Source organism: Nymphalis io, chromosome 26 (genome assembly GCF_905147045.1).
Source record: "Nymphalis io chromosome 26, ilAglIoxx1.1, whole genome shotgun sequence".
Classification (NCBI taxonomy): domain Eukaryota; kingdom Metazoa; phylum Arthropoda; class Insecta; order Lepidoptera; family Nymphalidae; genus Nymphalis; species Nymphalis io.
This window is the reverse complement of record NC_065913.1, coordinates 6,449,672-6,467,471: the sequence shown is the minus strand read 5'-3', so window position 1 is coordinate 6,467,471 and position 17,800 is coordinate 6,449,672. Positions and strand designations below refer to the sequence as shown.

Genomic DNA, 17,800 nt, shown 5'->3' with positions numbered 1-17,800 from the left:
AACAATTTTTTTCTAAAAGTGTTTCAAGATTTTTAGAGAACTTAATTATCTTAAGCTAGAATCCGTTTTTATTCATTTGTTCATTTTTGGCTTCTGTGTGAAAATGACTAATTTTTATTATTTCTCATTGCTTAGCATTACTTCCTCTTTATCATGTCATAAAAAACTTCAATATATTATCATTAAAGAAAGAGATGACAAGTAAATAATTTCAATTACTTTTACTTACGGAAATACGGAATACCTACATTAACCTTTAATTAATTATTAGTATTAATAAGTCTTTATGTAATATTTATTGTTTTTTGTTTTGATGTCTTTCAAAATTTGTTATATAAAACTATCTTATTTCTGCCACTGACAAATAATGTCAAAGTCAATTGTAACTGGTAAGTCGCAATTCGCACACATCACACAAAAATTAAAATCAATTTTCCCTTGATCCTTCGTAGTGTTCGTGTGTTTGACGTTTGACAGATAAACTTAAAAAATAATCGACCAAAATTTACTGTTTTTAAATAAACGTCGGATTTTAAACTAAATGATATTTTCACAAATTGGAAAAATGACACCGGATATAATTGCACTTGGTTCTCAAAAAGTGAAAAGTATTCCAGGTGGAGAGGTAAGAAAGATTTAATTCTAATGAAATTAGTTTTAAATAAAATATTTATTTTGAGAAAATTATTGACGGTATACTTTATAGATGTCGAAATATAGATTTTCAAGTGCTAGAAAATTATAAGCCAATGTGTCTATTGTAGTATAAAGCAATTTGCGTATTGACCTATAAAACTATGCACCTTGAAATCGTAAAGAAAAGTTACAGTAAAAAGTAATAAATAAAAATTCAATCGGTTTTTTTTTAATTTTCATTTGTTTTTATTTGAAATTGAATTTACGAAAATTATTAATTAATGAAATTTAAAATTGCCTGTAATTCTTTCTCTCAAATGGCTGGAAATTATAAAACAGTATATATGTGACATGAAATGACTAAGTTTATTTCATATCAGATATTATAATAAACAAATGTGTTTTATGCAATAAATATCTCCTCTAAAAGATAAATTTAGGCAGATAAAGTTTTTATCATATAAAATTTTCCATTGATTTATGTATAATAATGGTTTTAGTTTTATTGAAAATTTTAGAAAAAAACATGAGAATAGTTTTGAAGTAAATAAAATATTGGTATAAGAATGTAAAGTGACAAAAGTTATGTTAATTTTTTTATTATATATTTTTTATCATCGTTTTTTTGTTTTTTTTTTTTCTAAATATTTTTTTAATGAGCAATAATTTTACTTACCTTATTATATTGCATTAAATATATATACATATATATGTCATATAAGTGGATGGTTTAGAGTTTATGACTTTTTGGTTATTAGTACTCAACGACGTTCTTATCGAAACTTTAGAAGTAAAATTGAAGTGGATATGAGTAGTTATGTGTAATAGTGTTTTATTAATTGAGCTGAGGTGTGAAGACGCGCGGAAAAACGCGACCTGGCCGCTTATCGTTAGCTTAAAAAATATATCTCTGCGCTTCCCAGTTCCGTTAATCTAATAACAATTCTTCTTCTTCTTTTATTTTGGCGCCTCATTTTAAGTTTACAATGTAATCAGTGTAAATTCCATTTTCAAATTTCTAACATATCATTAATTGAAAAATGCAGTTTTTTTATACGATATTAAAACGTTTTGTTGGGTAGGGATAATTTTTAAATTGCGATACCGTTTCATCTTATAACGTATTCGATTCGAGATAAGAAAATGATTGTACGTATTATAAAAACGCTAAAGTATCTAGTGATATTTGATATAGACTTTTAACTATATAATTATTAATTAAAAAATATAATCGAAGTAATTTACGTCGCAAAATGATTACGTGTTCACAATAGGCAGATAGTTCATTCTGGTGGCCCATCCGCACGCCCATTACCCTATATTTAAAAAAAATTAAATCTTCAAGCTTATTTATCTAGCTTAAATAGTAAATATTATAGTAATACTTTTTAAAATCGTAAAAATGTTGTATGTATCCAATGTATATGCCAACTCGCAATTATAAAAAAAAAAATAGGTAAATAATATATAATAATAAATAATATATAATAGTCTATAAAAACTGCGACCATATATTGCATTTAAGTAACATTAATGTTTTGTTTTTTTTTTTTTAATTATTTTTTTATGACGTGAAAATGTACACTTTTAATTGGTCAAAATATTTTTTTTATGATTCACGCAAAACATACTTATAAATTAACTTAATATGCACACTACTTTGTGTAGTCGTAGTAGTGAATCATAAAAAAAATATATTTTGACCGATTAAAAGTGTACATTTTTATTTTCAATTTGTTGCACATTGAAAACTACAAGTCATCGTTCAACTCATTTTATTCTTTTATCACCAGCCTTGTATTAACTCAACTAAAACAGTTGTTGGTTAATTATGTAATCAATCTAGAAGATTTATATGTCTATATAATTTATATAATTACTCCTAACATGTACCTATATCTACTTAGGTCATATTTATAATATTTGTCCCAAAGAAGCGAGAAAATAAGTAATTACTTTGTAAAGTATTTTCTTCTTTTTTAGTCTGTGGAGCTTAAGACTTTTTGGCAGGATCAAAACGCAGCTATAATTTTCTTTCGACGTTGGGGATGTTTATTCTGCAGATTATGGGCCAAGGAGGTACGTATTATATTATTATTATATATGTGTATAAACATGTATAAAATATTTATTGTTTCAAGTAAATAAACGCATAGTATACTAAATAACCGCAACCAACCCACATTGGAACAGCATGGTGGAATAAGCTGCAAACCTTCTCCACAAAAAGGGAGAGGAAGCCTTAGCCCAGCAGTGAGACATTCACAGGCTGATACGAAAATACTAAATACATAATGAGTAAATCGACGTAAATCGCTCGTTGATTTGTCGCTATCGTGAGTTCGTTAAATCAAAATGGCAGTCATAGAGGTTTGTCGAGGCTGTCATTATATTCGTATGTAGTTGATTGTAGTAAAATTTTTTCGTTTGTACACAACCCATTGTTCCCTGTTTGCGGAGAAAAGTGCCACAAGTCCCGATAAGCACAACACGATGACAGACGGGTTGCATCGTGATTTAAGCTTATCGATTACGTAAAAAATATTAAAGAGTATATTCTGAAAAAATAAGCCGAAGCGTCCCTTAGAATTGTGTTGCTTAATATTTCAATGTAAATATAATAAATTTTGTGGTAGATAGTTTTGGAAAAAATTATAATAAATTCAAATTTGCCTTTTTTTACTTCGAATAGTTTTTTCAAATGAACATGATATGCTACGTTTGATAGAGAGATTTTTTTTAAGTCTTTCCGGTAACTTTTGCCGTGGAAAAAAGGAATCATTTAACTCAAATGAATTCATTTCACGTATGTCCTTGTAATCTTGAATTTAAACACGTCTCTGAGCATTGTATGTTTGTTCTTAGTGCTCGCAACGACGATTTAACGACTTACGGGCGACACGTTGGGTACGGTTCAACACTTAGGGGAAAGATTTTATATTTCAACAAGTTCACGCAATGGTTCATAACACGATATCTTATATGAGTAATGATGTGACATTTCAAATTGAGGGCGGTCCGCCCGGTATGTCTCACTGAACGCTCACGAATACTACGATGCTATTTATTTGTTCGATAATGTGGTTATTTTTTTCTTGAATTGTTTGCTGTTGATTCAAGTGGCCTCAACAGCGTCAGCGGCGGGGTTCCAGTCTTAAACTATTCAGCCGGTTGTTGGAAGCCCTCTTCAGGGCCCATAATACAAGCATCCTAAAGGTTTTGTAAGGTCGAACCTCGGCTTAGGACTCCTTTGACGTCGGGAGGGAGGATAATGTGTCAAATTACCTCCTCGTACGCCTAAGCGCACCGTCGGCAGGACCGGTATGTGTTTACTCTGTAACTTTAAAATTAGCGTTGGCAGATGTAGTTTTGTCGTCGAGGACATTATGGACGTGTTTAGAATGCCTACGGGTTGGAATAGAAGATAGTATGGATATTTTGCTCGGGATTTGCTATTGCGTTTTGGAAGAGATTTATTGATTTACAATTATTTTAACGATAAGATTTTATTATTAGATTAGAATAATAAGTATAAAGAGAGGTGCAATTTTGAAAAGTCCAAAAAACGAAATAATTCCATATTCGTACATCACATAAATTGCTAAAATGTTATTAACCTTTTTGGCTTTATCAGAGTTGGATAATTATTATTGTTCAATCTATGCTAACGATTCAGTGGTCTGAAACTGACATTTTCGATATATTTTGACAAAGTTCTATTCCACTGAGATAGCGTGCGAATTATGCCTATGTATTTTTTCATAAAGAATTTTATCATACTATCCACTTTGCATTAAATCTGCTGCCGCTGAATGGCATTGCAGTAACTTCTACGTATGCAAAACTGCCGGGTTTTTCTATTGTTAATATAATGTTTGCTTACATAAATACTAGCTTTTCCCGCGGTTTCACTCGTGTATAACTTAAAGATATTTCAGTATGTACAACATTTTTAGTTTTATTTTCGTGGGATGTTAGTATTTATTGGTTTTCGCTGCACTCTGATCTAGATAGATGGCAACATACAAATGGAATCATACATGAGAAAAACAGCATTTATTTCGGCTTTTTTTTTATAGAATAGGAAGGTGGACGAGCATATGGGCCACCTGATGGTAAGTGGTCACCAAACGCCCTTAGACATTGGCATTGTAAGAAATGTCAACCATCGCTTATAGCCAATGCGCCACCAACCTTGGGAAGATAAGATTAAGATCTAATCTAAGATTTTATGTCCCTTGTGCCTGTAATTAAACTGGCTCATTCACCCTTCAAACCGGAACACAACAATATCAAGTATTGCTGTTTTGCGGTAGAATATCTGATGAGTGGGTGGTACCTACCCAGACGAGCTTGCACAAAGCCCTACCACCAGTAGGGTAGTAGTATTTTACTGGTGGTAGGGCTTTGTGCAAGCTCGTCTGGGTAGGTACCACCCACTCATCAGATATTCTACCGCTAAACAGCTATACTCGGTATATGCAATTGTTACATATATTAGAAACGTTATTTAAAAAAATATATGAATATATATATAAATTCCTAACATATTTGTATATACACAGGATACACGTTTTTTTATTTATTTTTTTCACGGGACATAAAATCTTAGTTCTCAAGGTTGGTGGCGCATTGGCTATGTAAGCGATGGTTGACATTTTTTACGATGCCAATGTCTAAGGGCGTTGGTGACCACTTACCATCAGGTGGCCCATATGCTCGTCCGCCTTCCTATTAAAGACATACTTGATTATCTTATATCTATAACCCTGTGCTTTATTTATTGTGACTGCAAACGATACCCTCACAGGAAAGTGTCCTTTTAAAACTGAAAGGTAAATCTGTGTATTTAAAAAAAAGTACTTATTATCAAGAAACCGACTAAAAATAAATTTAAAAAAAACAATAAGAAAAAAATATATGCGGCGACGAAACGAAATACCTTATTTACAAACCGGAAACAAATGCTTAAGTATGAGTGTTTTCAAACTACCTATTGAAATATGTCAAAACTATAAAAAGCATAAAAAACTGTCTATGATCTTATGACCATATATCTTTCATAAGAATGCCATGTATCAATTATCCCGTTTTAGCAATATTTTTTATTGATGCTCCGCTCTTATTGGTCATAGTATGTTGTTATATACCGTAACAGCCTGGGAATCTCCCACTGCTGGGCTAAAGGCCTCCTCTCCCTTTTTTGAGGAGATGGCTTGGAACTTATTCCACCACGCTGCTCCAGCGTTTATATAGCCTAAAACATTTTTTGATAAATCTATCTATCCAACACAAAAATATTTTTTCAATATGAACCAGTAGTTATGAGATTAGCGGGAACAAACAAACTCTTCACCTTTATATATTATTATAGATACGAGTGGATGTATATGTTGTTTTTTCTATATAAATGTTACAGTTGGGTGAAATCGCTCCGATTCTGAAGAAAAATAATATAAAACTCGTCGGTGTTGGTGTTGAAGAAGCGGGTTCCAAGGACTTCATTGATGGAAAATTTTTCGATGAAGGTTTTTATTGTATTGTAAATACTTAAGATTTACCCGAACTACCGCTAGATGGCAATCCAAGTTAGCTAGTGTAATTACAAAAAAAAAAAAATGCATTAATATCACAAGAACAAGTCTACATATTTATTAGTGTTGATAAATAGGTATATATAAATAGTTTCGGTATTTTTATTGTAATAATTTACTTTTTCTAATTTTATCTTACTATTGAACAAACTAAATGTGGTGTGGTGTCGTTGTGGGAACTTTAATATCCAGAACTATAAATAACTGCTATTAAGTAGGTATGAATTCTTGTTATCTTATATCATGATGCAACGCGGTTAATAGATCGTCTTTTTCCTCGTAGCTATGACTAATTGCATCTCTTGCGTAACGGAGTATGTAATTCTGTAGGTATATATATATTTTTTACACTTACTGTCTTATGTGCCTAAGATAGGCAACTTAATGCCTATATTATAAGTAACAGTCCACTGATATACATATTTACATATATAATTTTAAATAAACGTATAAAAACATTATTAGATACTTTTATACATAATACACCTAGATTCGGGGTGAGAACCAGAACGGAAGACAGGGTCACTGTCAACTGCGCCAACGGGCCAGTCATTTATAATTGAGAGCTGTCACAAGAAATAGCATAGGATTAATACGTTATACATTTTAGAAGTATACTCAATCGAATCAAAAGATTTTTATGTATATACCTCACTATACTTTAGAATCGTTATCAACGGTTCCTTATGTGATCGAGAAGAACTGGCAAAAACTCAGTACTTACCCTTTTGGATACCATACAAATAGTTGGTTTTAAGTTAACTTATTTATTGATTTATCTTTTTATGACGAACGATGACTTATCTGACTTTGGTCGCAGCGGCCTCTCTCGATGCAGAATAACTCACTGCGCAGGAGATATAGTGCTTAAGTTTGTATGCAAACACAGGTTTTCTCTCTTTTCCTCTGGCTCTCTTAATCCTGTGCCGTCAGCACATCGCCTTTTTAGTTGTACTTCATGTTTGGCATGATGACGAAATCATAACAATTTTTTATTATATTATTATAATGCATTGATCAGTCAGTACAGGGTACTCAAACAATTGTGACGTGTTTTAAATAAAAATATATTATTTCTTCGGTCTTTGAGTATTGGCTAGCCTCATACCTGAATTCGTCTCTGAATAATGTACGCCTCAGTATCTCAAGACGCCTATACGCTAAAATCCGATAGGACGACAATCCGACACGACAGTAATGACTTTGGTAGAAGGACTAAATATTTTATATGCTTTCCGAGGCAGGGGAAAAACCCAATAACTATTTATTTGGTCCGACCTGGGATTTCAATATGACTTGAAGGATATTTAGACCAGTCATTATGCCTTTTGTTACTCTTATTATGACGTCACAATTATTCGTGTATCTGATTAGTAAGTGATCACACAAATGTGATGTTTTTCTTCAACGCAAACTACATCAAAACACAACAGTTCTTGCCCGGACTTGAATCTATAATCTTGGTTAAGCTATATGTTCAAGCTACGTGTCTGATAATAACATTTTTATCTTTTCAGAATTATTCTGCGTGGAGGATCGATCAACATATCAAATGCTCGGATTCAAGAGATTTAATGTCGTCACGATATTGACGTCACTCTTATGGAAGCAGTCAAGAGATGCAATATCAAAGGGGAAAAGTATGGGTAAGTTGACGTTATTTTTAGTGAGATTTCACTTGGTGGTAGTCGCCGTTGTACAACCTCTCTTGTAGGCATCACCTACTCATCAGATGATCTACAGCCAAAGAGCAATTCTTAGAATTGCTGTGTTTGAAGGGCGAGTGAGTCAGTGTATCCACAGGCACAAGGGATATACCACCTTTGTGATGAATTGATGATGTTAGGGGTTGTTAACATGTCATATAGCGCTAATGTCTATGGGCGATGGGGACCATTTACAAAATAATATAAAAAGCACAAGGCATGCTTTTGCCTTTGTGTGAAAATTTCGCACATGCTTAAAATTTTCGAAAAATTATCATTAACTTGACGTCCTTATGCGTAAATTAGGTTTACACAGCGATTTGACAGGCGATGGATTACAAAATGGCGGAGCTCTTTTAGTTAGTAATGGCGGAAAAATTTTATGTCATTATGTTCAAAATGCACCAACGGAACGATTGGAAAATTTGGATATCGCTAAGGTTATTATCGAATAAAATTTACTATATATCGATTTTGGGTGAACAGCTTACCTTATTTATTATTTATGGTATATTGGTATTCGTTTTTTAAAAATATTTTATTACTACGCTTTGTTTGAATTTGGTAAAGTATCTGCGAATGTTGGTAGGTATTTCCTATAGTCGTTTCTGTTGGTATATGTCGCGGTAGAAAAAAAACTAGTATTTAAACCATTATTAGCTATTCTTGTTAAGTTATTAATCAAAGAAAAAATAAAGAAAAAGACATATATTTATTTAGAAAATTACGCTGTGTATCTGTGCCTATATTTAATAATAAAATGAAAATAATGATATATACAATTAAACATAAATAAAGACAGTGCAATGTCCCCAAGGGGGACTCTTGATAATAATAAAATTCATTTACTTTATCAATATGACTATTGATCCCATAATAACGGAATAGCTAATAAAATAAATAAATAATTATTTTATTGGTAAAACTAGGATTTTTCTTAAAATGTTGGTATTACACGCAGCCTTAACACTGCGTAATTTAAAAAGTTATAAGTAAATATGTTATTTAAAGTATCTATTGATTATTAGTAAATAGTTTTCTTATTAGAATGTTGGTATTGTTTACGTAAATAGGCTTAGGTGGTGATTTGAAAGGCGATTGGGTGCAGACAGGTGGCGCGTTGTTCGTTGAAAAAGGCGGGAAAGTTATCCGCCATTTTGTTCAAACGGGACCGAGCGAGCATATGCCGAATGAAGATATATTAAAGGTTGGTGAAATATTAATTATAGATAATGAATTAATTTTAGGTGTATTTTGAAATTCCAGATATTGTAGGTTTCCTAATGAAGTATTGAGTTACAGGGCATATGATTTAAAATGTATTTAATGCGCATGATGTATTGTGCACAGATTTTTTTATAAGTGTTGCCAGGCTAAAGAATGAACGACGAAGCTGTGTTTTAAGAATATTTGCGTATTATTAATTACAATTGATTCTTATAAGCATTTTTAGTTGGCATTTTTGAAGACAATATTCAATGAAAGGTTACCGCTTTAGTTAGAGAAATGTTACTTAAGTAATTTATACCTAAGTATTTACTTTTTTAAAATAATTAAAGACGTTGACAAACCAAACAAACAACTTTAACATTGAATTGACGCGATATTATTGGTCGAGATCTTGAATAATCTATGATATTTACTATGGATTCGAGAGGAAATGACGTCTTGAATGTCGGCGAAATTGTATCGGAACTATGGAGGTTAAATTAAACTGTATATAAGTAGTTATGTGTGTAATGTTCACCCTTTAACCGTGCTTTAACTCAAGTCGTAATATCGGCATTACAAATTAAATAATACATATTATATTTGATATATCAGCTCGCTATGCACACACACCGTCTTCACTTCGCGCCAATACCAATATATATATTCTATTTCCCGCGCTCCGCGTTTTGTGTCATCCGAGTTGACAGATGGTTACACAGATAACAGATACACAGATAATATATATTCATATTATAAAATACCAATTAATGCATTATTGTAGATGTGTGTACACAACATTGTGGACAATTGTTTTGTTATAAAGATATATTAATCAATTATTGTGTAATGTATGATAAAGCGAATCGCATGGAATACGAAAATCTATCGTTTGTTTATAATTACTCCTCCGATATAGTTTAAAGGCGTTAAATAAATTAAATTAAATTTAAAGTGAGTAATATTTATGTTATTATTATTTTTTTTTTTTCAGTTATTCGGCTTGGAAAACGAGTACAAGGCAGAAACAATGGCCAATAAGAAGCGGGACGAGATGGAGTGCAATGTATGTATTGAAATATAATAAATATAACTCATTTAGAATTTTGTGCATCCACGAATAAAATATATGAAAAAAAGCCACATAAAAAAAGCCGAGATGGACTAGTGATTAGAACGCGTGAATCTTAACCGACGATCGTGGGTTCAAACCCGGGCAAGCACCATTGAATTTTCATGTGCTTAATTTGTGATTATAATTCATCTCGTGCTTTTCACGGTGAAGCAAACATCGCGAGAAAACCTGTCTATGTCTAATTTCATTGAAATTATGCCACATTTGTATTCTACCAACCCGCATTGGAGCAGCGTGATGGATTAAGCTCCAAATTTTCTCCTCAAAAGGGAGAGGAGGCCTTAGCCCAGCAGTGGGACATTTACAGCCTGTTACTATACTGTACTGCATCCACGGGTTATATATAGGTTAATGATTTTGTAATAAATGTTCCCACTGCAGGGCTAATGCATCCTCTACTTTTGACAAGTATGTTTGGAAGTAATTCCACCACTCTGTTTAAGTGAGATGGATGCACATGTGGTGGATTTTCATCCGTCACGTGCAGGTTTCCTCATGATGTTTTCCTTTACATAAACAAATGAGAATTTAATTGTGCTGTCACGTGTAGTAACCATTATTAAATATTATATTATATAAGTTTTCTATAAATGCATTTGTAGTTAGATAACTAATTACGGTAGCACAAACTTCCCAACTTTCCAGACAGAGGCGAAACCGTAAGCCGTGGCGACAGGCTCTTTTGGAGTGCCCTCTTACTCCTATACATAATATATGGGCTGAGAGGCGTTGTAAGCAAAGCAAAGTGTAGAACTGCTACCGTTTATCTCTTGTTATATAATATAGTCACTTGTGGGTAGACCAGTTAGGGTAATGGCGTCTAGACTATCCTTATTTACTATCCAACATTTCTTCAATTATTTATTTGAAAAAAAAAAAACTATTTTAAAGAAAATTGTTAAGTGGCCACAAAAGGCGGACTCACATATCGGGCATAATATACAAGAAACGAATGTTATTGTCAATGAGTAATTCAAAGGCGTCCCAATTAAACCGTGTCGTCAGTTTCGAAGTAGCATTAACAATTCGTGCGATTTAATTAGACACCTCGCGCTGATGACGTAATAGACGACGGTAACAAACATGCTATGGGTACTGAGGGGTCGTGGGGATGGAAATTTAGTTAAGTTGCAATTGTTATATGTGACGTATAAGAACGCACTTTAACGGTTATTTAAAATTCAAAAACGAACGGTTACTTAAGTTGCGCATACATAATCCCGTAAGTAAGGCTTGCCGCGCGTAATGTATACGCTGCTTTATGCACAATAATGAGCCGTTGATTATAGAAACCTGACATTAATATAAGAATGATATTTCCCTCTTACAATGCAAATGGTTAGAACTTTTCACCCTCAAGTGACTATTATCTTTTATCTGTTTGTTTGTTTTAAAAAAAAAAGTTAAATGTACTATACGGTTTGTGTGAATCCAATTATATAATTTTACACACGAGGCCGTATACACTGTACCAGAGATCGATAAAAAAAAATTGCATTATTAAATTTAACCAAAGAACATTTGTATATGCTTAAAAAAAATTATATGATTCCAATTTATATTTTAGTCAAAATTGGAATAACGTTAAATTTAAATTTTATTAAATATGTCAAAATTTATTTTGCATATTAAAAATGAACTACAAGAGAAATCTACTAAAAATATTTTTATTATATATAATTATTAAAATGAAAAAAAAAAGTCTAATCTTGAGACTGAATATATAATTCGTAACGAAATGCAATATTGTTTTGTAGTTTAAAAAATATTATATTAAAAAGTTTAGTGCACATATATTTATAAAATTGTTTATTTAGCATAAATAATGTAAAAACAGATTATGCAATAATAAATATGAAGTAAATTGTATATTAATGAATAATATTGTATAACCTGTTACAAGACTGGCGTCAAACCAAGTGGATTTTATAGTTTTTTTTTTTTTTTTAATTGGGTGGAGGTGGAATGTTGTAAGTAGTATTTAAAAGCTGTTTTTAATGTTATATAACAGATATTTTACTTTGTTACTCTTTTATATAGTTATGAAAAAAATAATAAAATGTTTTTATATTACATGTTTTTTATTTCATTTTACATTAATAATGTGTAAATACTTAAAGAATTATAAAAAAAGTTAATAATTTAACTAACTTACGGGCCTTGTAAACGCTTTAAGCGGCTATTTAGAACACTGATTTTGTTTTCTTTGTCATTATTGATTTGACATTTGCAAAAGCCAGACAGTGTTGCCCAACTAATCGTACGCTAAACAAAGTTTATAAGTAAGAACGTAAACGTGTAGAAATTTTCAAATTTCAGTTGTTATTAGCCGTTTTTGTAAGTGTGAATGTCGGAAAATATGTTATAAGCGAGTTGAGTGAAGTGTTGTGTGTGCGCAGAGGAGAAGGTGGTGAGGGTTGGGTAACGGAGTTTGACGGTTGTTAATTATATTTGAATTGTCATTTCTATAGCGGTGACAGTTGCTTTACAAAAGAAAACAATTGAAATAAACGTAAAGTTTTACGTCCTCACTTATAAACTTCTTTTAGTGGGTGTTTAGTTAAATACATATTCCTCTCGTTCTTTCATCATTAAATTGACATTTGCAAACAGCGTTGCTTAACTTATTACTTCCCACGCAAAATAATAATAAGCAAAACCGTTTGTCTTTGTAGTATTCTAATTTTTATAAATTAAGTTGTTTTTTAACAAATTATTTATTTTTATTATTAAAAAAAAAAATCATATACGTAAATTTAATGAATATAGATTTTATGACAGAATAGACTTCTATCTATTATTTTTAAACTTCATTAGAATCAGCCTAGAGGTTGTACATACTAAGTATTTTATAACAATCAATGTACTTTACTTACAATTATAATACTCGTAAATATTATAAATATAAAAAGTTTAACTAATTTACAATAATAGACAATATCTTTTTTAAATAAACATAATAATTTAGAAAACTTATCTTAGTTCCATATATTTTCATACAATAAAACTATGTCTAACTTAAATTTATTCCAACATAAATAAAAATAAACCAAGTATAATTTCTTACTATTTATATTATTTTAGTAATATTTTTGACGGTTGACAAATTGTTCTTTTTATGATTTTTGTAACTCCGAGACGTAGTCGCAATAAACATTTTACGATGTTTACCTCTCGTCCCAACACTACAAATATTCAACGTGGGCGACAGATAAAATAAATTTTTATTAGTCGCATCATAATAAATTATATGATTGTCTCCATCAAACACTAATTTGACCGCTGAAGTTTTCAACGCACCAACTTCACTTAACTTTTTAGTTCTGTAGTTAACACTATGAATGCCTCTTGTGTATGGCTGAATGAAGTAAGCATTGCCATCTTTATCTGTGGTCAGCGAATATATTTCATCTTCAAACAGTACTGGAGTTTTCGCGCCTTTTCTCAACACTAGAATAGAATAATTGCTCATAAAATATATATCGCCTTGTTTATCAACAATAAAATCATCGATTTGGTGTGCCGTTAATTCGGGAATATTTTTAGAATTCTTATTTATATATGTATATAAACCTTTCTTTTGGAATTCGCTGTAATATAATTTATCATCATACTGCATATGCCATATAGTTTTATCTTTTAGTCCGAATAATTCTGTTTTGTTTTCTTTAGGGTTGTACTTATATATTCCTTTTGTTCCTGACGTGTAAAGATCCTTCGTGGATTGGTCGACAGCGTAGCCGAATGTGAAACCAAGGTTGGGTATAACACTGAACTTGACTTCGTCCAAATCGAATGACCCAGTGAAGTCTCTTGAGCGATTATTTTGATAGTGAAAATAAAGTACGTTACTATTTCTATCTATCGCTAATTGACCGGAGAATTTGTAACCTTTTAAAATCGTTGCTCGTTTGTAGCAAATTGAATTCAAACAAGCGTGGCATGATATTCTTCTAGCGATCGTCACGCTTAATAATGTTGATAGCAGTACGATAATTTTCATATTAGTTCTGAAATATGAAATATATGTTAAATTATGCCTAGTTAGTATGTATTTAGTCGTTTCTGAGGAGGCCTTTACCTACGCTAAGGATGGTTTCAAGCGCAGTCACTTAAAATGTTCTACTGCTCAGTATGTTTATGTACATTGATTAATACATGAATATTTCATCACAACGATTACACTGCTGATTCACAAACATATATAATATATGAATTATTTGTCTGTTTCAAACTTAGTTTTGATTGCGTGTTTGTGGATTAAAGCTTACCTATATTTTGTTTCCACACTAGCAATAAATAAATATTGAAATAATTAAACAATAAATAACAAAAATACTTCCTGCATATAAATGTAAGAAACTATTAAATTTGATTCATTTTAATAATTTAATATATATATATTTTTTCATCATAAAAATTTAAAACCCACAAGTTTACATGTCGTGATAGGACCTCTTTGGAGCTATTTCATCCAATGCAAAAAAAATAATAAAAAACGGTTCGTAAAGAATATATAGATAAACAAATATACAGACAAATTGAGATTTTTTTTTTCGAAGTCAGCTAAAGATCGTCTACTTTGTATGCACTTTTAATACTAATATCAATGATAATAATGCTGAATCGTTTTGAGTAAAACTTTATCAGGTTAGAGACGTTAATTCAAATGAGTTTGAAATTGAAATTACATTTAATTCGAAACAGATTAAAATTAAAAACAGATAATTAATAACATATATTTACTTTTATATATAATAATATTATATACTTACACACAGACAAAACATACACACACGCCATCCAAAAAAACAATCCAAATCAGGGATACAACAGACCAATACGTTTCCGTTCACAAAAACTACTTCGATTTTAAAACTAAAATTAAAAATATTCCATTACTATAAATATTATATTTTTAATAATAAAAAACGTCAACAAATATAATAGACTTAAAAATAAAAACCAATAGCCAAGAGCAAATACTTTATTGAACTGATAAAACTACGAGAGTAATTTGTTTTCAAGTAATATTTACGTAACATATGACCTCCGGTTAGACATTTATCTTGAACTTGTGTTCACAACTGACTTTGCTTAAATAATAAACCATCATTCATTCCGGCCAAGAAAATATCAGTAAAAGTTTCCTTAATTGACATTCGTGACCTAAATTAAAAATACATTATAATAATAGTTCTTGCTATTTATATAAAATCGTCATGTCATGTCGAATGAAGAAGACAACTAATGGTTAATTAGTACAGTACAGTTACAGCCTGTTAATGTCCCACTGCTGGGCTAAGGGCCTCCTCTCCCTTTTTGAGGAGAAGGTTTGGAGCTTATTCCACCATGCTGCTCCAATGCGGGTTAGAATACACAAGTGGCATAATTTCAATGAAGTTAGACACATGCAGGTTTCCTCACGATGTTTTCCTTCACCGTCAAGCATGAGATGAATTATAAACACAAATTAAGCACATAACAAAATTCAGTGGTGCTTGCCCGGGTTTGAACCCACGATCATCGGTTAAGATTCACGCGTTCTAACCACTCGGCCATCTTTTTTTTTTTTTTTCGAGGAGGAAAGGCATTTACGCCTCCCGCCCGGACACGACCGGGACAGGTATGTGGGACTCACGGGGTAGAAGGCCATCGTCCTACCCACTAAAACCTCCTCGTTTCCGCCTCACCGCATGGTGGTGGGGTTACGGGAACGCGTTAGCTCACCACCGCGACTCCGCCTGCGGCCGTCACTTTGGGTGAGTGACCCACCGGTTGTTTTTTATTGAGGTTTTCTCCTCTTGGTCCTGCCGGTGAAGGCAAGGCCCTCGGTCCCACCACAGGCTGGCGCCTGGATGGGGAAACGAGTTTGAGAAGGAGGTGACCGAAGTCTGTCCACCCAGCATCGACACCGACACTGGGCGAACCCGCCTCTCCCTCCTCCTTCTACTTCTCCTCCTGTCTCCGGCAGCCCGAAAGGACTCCGGAGACCAATTCCTCCTCTCTCTCTCCGGCGGCCCAAAAGGACCCCGAAGTCCTCCTACTTGCCACGAAACCGCTCGCTGGCCCACTCTGCACAACAGAGAAATACCAGGAGCGGCCCGCGACACTTCCGCCGCGTCAGTCTCAGCCGCGATCGACAAGCATTCCGGAAAAAAAAACATCGGATTGCTGGTCGACCCTGTTGCCCAGGGTGCACCACGTGGACTGACATGCACCCCAACCACTAGGCCATCTTGGCTTCTCGTCATGTCTTATATGTTGAAATTTAATTATCTTTATATAAATAAAATAGCACTGGTTCTTAGGAAAAAAAAGTAAAAAAAAAACGAGATACATTTTATCAATTGCTACAAACAGAAATATCAAATAGTTCTACTTGTCAGTGCAGTGTCGAAAGCACACGAAGAAATTGTTTAAGACTTAAATTGATTAATCCGCAATTAAATCCGAGCCGATGTACATCTTGTCCATTCTGATTGTAACTAACGAGAATTGTGTGCATTGACTCTAATTGGTGCGGTCCTCTTTCGACTTATTGACGTATCTTCCCTTTTTGGGACAATCCAGTCTGAATGTATTGTCCTAAGGCCTGAGACAAATATATATAAGACTGTGGAGATATTTATGTTAATTGCAATAATGGAAGGTTGTAATCGCTTTAAAATATATATAAACGATTTTCTGATACAAATAGCGAACCACCTTCCGTTTCGGCATCACCGTTCGTGATGGATTCTACGTCAGAAACCGTAAGGCAAATCAACACCAGTTCAAATTTTAAAACAATAGGATGAATGATTTAAAATCGTGCACACTGATAGGAATATGTCAAATTACTAGAAAGTATTAAATTGTCTATGATCGCATCCCAATATCTATGGTAAGGCTACGTGTAAGTAAGGTATTTGTCAGTTAAGTCAGTGAAAATTGTACGTATATAGTGTATAGTTAAATAAACAAGACAAAAAACTAATAACGATAATTTACACACAAATAAACAAACATCGTTTTTATATATGAATACGTTATATGTCGATTATTTATTATACACAATAGTTGCCGACATTAATTAAAAACAAACATAACTTATACAAATAATATGTAAATACATAAATTAAAATCTAGTTTTCCAACAAAACCGCGTGTTCAACTTGGATATTAATTAAATTAATGATAATTTAATGTTAATTATACAACTAAACTCAAGATTAAGCCCGTTCGAACTTCGACCCAATATATTCCAAGTTGGACGGATTTCAAAAGAATTGCTCAATAATAATAAGACAAACAATACGTAAAAACTTTATTATTATCGTAATAAGTCTCTTATATCTTTTAATACATACTCTGTTTACGTATTAATTATTGTATGAGTATTCGGCGTATACTCTACTCATACATAGCTATATGGCCTAATGTCAAATAATATGATGTCCTCGTGATTTCGGCGACGGCAGCCAATCTCAAGAGAGATAAGATAACTGCGGGGAACAAATACTGCACAAGGCGCAAAC

At 32.4% G+C, this 17,800-nt stretch overlaps 2 protein-coding genes across 3 annotated transcripts; one reads left to right on the top strand and one right to left on the bottom strand.

Moving 5' to 3' along the window:
- Positions 1-374: 374 nt before the first annotated feature.
- Positions 375-12,355, top strand: LOC126778576 (prostamide/prostaglandin F synthase-like). The gene is made up of 7 exons (XM_050502252.1): positions 375-625; positions 2,620-2,715; positions 6,056-6,164; positions 7,748-7,876; positions 9,010-9,143; positions 10,140-10,211; positions 10,926-12,355. The coding sequence occupies exons 1-7, from the start codon at positions 542-544 to the stop codon at positions 10,941-10,943; spliced, it is 642 nt and encodes a 213-aa protein (XP_050358209.1). The 5' UTR covers positions 375-541; the 3' UTR covers positions 10,944-12,355.
- Positions 12,356-13,334: 979 nt separating this feature from the next.
- On the bottom strand, positions 13,335-15,263 carry LOC126778540 (ommochrome-binding protein-like). 2 transcript variants are annotated; one of them, XM_050502199.1, is made up of 2 exons: positions 15,056-15,263; positions 13,335-14,290 (listed from the first exon to the last, which is right to left on the bottom strand). In XM_050502199.1, the coding sequence occupies exon 2, from the start codon at positions 14,281-14,283 to the stop codon at positions 13,351-13,353; it is 933 nt and encodes a 310-aa protein (XP_050358156.1). In that variant the 5' UTR covers positions 14,284-14,290; positions 15,056-15,263; the 3' UTR covers positions 13,335-13,350. The 2 variants fall into 2 exon arrangements, with proteins under 2 accessions (XP_050358156.1, XP_050358157.1); XM_050502200.1 differs by lacking the exon at positions 15,056-15,263 and adding an exon at positions 14,362-14,574.
- Positions 15,264-17,800: the final 2,537 nt, after the last annotated feature.